We start from the raw sequence: 3,003 nt of genomic DNA on the forward strand, positions 1-3,003 counted from the left end.
GGGCCGGCTCCGCGCAGCCCGCCCCATCCCCCGCGCCCCGCTGCAGTTCCTCTGAGAAGCCGGGTCTGAGGAGCCTGTGCTGAGTCGCCGAGCAGCCCGCTCTCCATGTGACTTCAGTTTCCGTCTGTTCCTTCCGCTGGTGCTAAAATAATCTGATGCCCCACAGAAAGGACGTAGCCCAGCCCCGCGTTCGGCTGCTCTCGAGGAGGCCGGAGCCCCGGAGAGGATGCGCCCCGCCGAGCCGCCTGCGCCTGCGGGAGCCGTGAGTATTTCCTGCGTGGGGGCGTCCCCGGGGACTTCTCCAGGTGGGCGAGCTCCAGCGAGGTGGGCGGTAGGAGGTCAGCGTCCGTGGCCCGCAGCTCGGGGCTGAGGAGGAAGCTGTGGCTTGCTGCATCCAGGCGCCGCGCTTCTGTGCTGGGCGTGGGGGCCGCAGCTCCGGGTGGAGGCGGAGATACCTCCCTCCAGGAGCACTTAGAGCTGAAAAAGCGGGTGCGGTGTAGTGGAAACCACGAGGGCTTCAGACTCAGACGTGGGTTTGAGTCCTGGCTCTGCAGGGAGCGTGTGAGCAGACAGTTAAAGGTTTCCGAGTCTCAGTTTTCTCATCTGCAAAATGGGGGCAGCGATGCTCCCTCCCTGGACTGGGCGACTGGATATGATGGGACCGCTCTGTGCACACTCAGCATGCTGAGCGCTGGGCTCTCCTTTCCTGTCCCACAACGTGGACTGAGAACCACTGTTTCATAGAGGAAGACGCTAAGGCTGGTTAACAGCTACACCTATTCACAGACTCCGTCCACGTGCCAGGCCTGTCCAAGGCCCTGGGGATACAGCTGTGAAGATGTGCAAAGCCCCTTCCCCCACAGACGGTTTGTCCTTGGGAGAGTCACTGGGGCTCTGTGACTTGGATCCTAGCCTAGCCTTAGATCCATGGCTTATCAGGGGGAAACTTACAGGAGGGCGACTCAGACTAGGATGCTCTTCCGTGGCCCTCGTGGCCTCTCCATGTGGGCCGGCTTCTGAAGGGGTCAGCATACTTCCCCACGTACCCAGGAGCTAGAGGGAAAGAAGGAGCCACCGGTGTGGCTTTGTGCTGCCTCTGAGACAAGGTGAACACGTGCCAGTTGGTGGCTGGGACTGGAGGGGGCCAGGTTGGGGTCCTAAGAATGGAGCCTCTGGACGGGGCTGGTCGGGGCTGCTGTGCTTCCGGAGGGGCTGAGGGGACCCCACTGGAGGCTTCTTCGTGATCGGTACAGCCTGTTAGGAGTCTGGATGCTGGAAACACTCAGAGTCTATGGAGCTGGGCCCTCCGTGCTCTCCTGTGTGCTCCTTACCTGTGGCTGTGACACACAGACTGTTCCTGTGGATGCGGAGGGGTTGCTGGGCTTTACATACAATACCTATTTATTCTCCTCACGCACCCTCAGGTTTGTATGTGTATGCCTGATAGTTCCTGAAGATTATAGAATCATGGGCCCAGGAAAAAACCTTAACTCCTGCCTTTAGGTTTAAAAAAAATAATAATAATAACTCAGCTTCACAAAGAAGGCACTTTAAAAAAAATTATTTATTTTTAGAGACAGGCTCTTGCTCTGTTGCCTAGACTGGAGTACGGTGGCACGATCACAGATCACAGGCTGAAACTCTTGGGCTTAAATGATCCTCCTGCTTCAGCCACCTGAGTAGCTAGGGAAACAGGTGCACGCCACCATGCCAGCTAATTTAAAAAAATTTTTTTGTAGAGACAGGATCTTGCCATGTTGCCCAGGCTGGTCTCAAACTCCTGGGCTCAAGCAATCCTCCTGCCTTGGCCTCCCAAAGTGCCGGGAGTGTGAGCATGCGTCACCACACCCAGCTTTCATCTAAGGAGTACCCTCATGGAAACTTCATGAAAACACATAAAAACATAATCTCTTATAGTTTTTAAATTCATCTTCCAAGAGATACTGCTCTTTGATGATGAGACATAACTTGGTAGACTCCAAAACAGAGAGCAGACGCCTATTATCTTTGTTCTGGGCATTAAGAATGCATTGACCTTTCTGTCTCTGTTCTTGACTCTTTTGGAAGAGAGATGCTAGTACTAATGACAACCTGCATTCTGGCTGCGGTGTGTGTCCACACTGCAAAGTGTGCACAGACTCTCATATGGACAATGACTGTGCCTCGCATCATGCTCAGATCCGTTTCAGAGCCTCAGAAGTTAGGATAGGGTGGACTTTCAACCACGACTGAAAGCACCATCTTTCTTAGGACATGCTGTGTCTATAACATACTTACAGGTGTCTGCACTCACTGATGCTTGTTGAGGTGTCATTACACATCAGTGACAAACATTTATCATTTTTTTTGCTTTTGGTAGAACTTGTTTATTGTACTCACTTTCCTGCCACACCATTTTTCTCAACTTCATCATGAAACAAATGTCATGTGGTCAGTCTGTGATGAGGCTCAGGGCTAGGTTAGGTGATTATTTCTGAAAGCTCAGAGAGGTGAAGGAAAAAGGACATCAATGCTTGGATCTTATAAGCCTCACATGCAACGATAAACCCAAGTTCAAGGATCAGATTCTTAGACTGGTTCGAATGCAAATGACAAAAAACCAACGCAAATATGCTTCAGAAAAAAGAAAAAAAGAAAAAAAAAGGATTTATTGTTTCAAATAACTGAAAAGTGTATGGGCAATAGTTTCAGGCATGGCTGAGTCCAAATGCTCAAACAGCATTGCCAGGGATCCATCTGTCTCCGTGCCTCATTACAGGCAAGTCCTGGAGCTGGTGCCAAAGATGGCCGCCTGCAGCTCCAGCTAGATCCCCACTGGTTTGGCATCTGAAACAGAAAGAGCAAGTCTCCTTTCCATGAGTTCTAGCAACTGCCCTTGGATTGAGTCTCATGGGCTTGGCTTTTATGATAAGCCTGTGTTAGGAAAATGGAGTTGCTCTCACGGGCCCAGCCTTATTCATAGGCCCCACCCCGGAACCAGGAGCTGGGATCAGACCCCAACAT

General features: G+C 51.9%; 1 protein-coding gene across 1 annotated transcript in view; it reads left to right on the forward strand.

Annotated features, from left to right (window-relative positions):
• The first annotated feature begins 83 nt into the window (after nucleotides 1–83).
• NRROS (negative regulator of reactive oxygen species) overlaps nucleotides 84–3,003 on the forward strand; it is a 24,281-nt gene continuing 21,361 nt past the window's right edge. The window contains exon 1 of the mRNA XM_011961178.1: nucleotides 84–262. Coding sequence (XP_011816568.1) covers nucleotides 156–262 — 107 coding nt within the window. The 5' untranslated portion in view covers nucleotides 84–155. The remainder of the gene's footprint in view (nucleotides 263–3,003) is intronic.

This window comes from Colobus angolensis, unplaced genomic scaffold (genome assembly GCF_000951035.1).
Source record: "Colobus angolensis palliatus isolate OR3802 unplaced genomic scaffold, Cang.pa_1.0 Scaffold54, whole genome shotgun sequence".
In the NCBI taxonomy this organism is placed as follows: Eukaryota; Metazoa; Chordata; class Mammalia; order Primates; family Cercopithecidae; genus Colobus; species Colobus angolensis.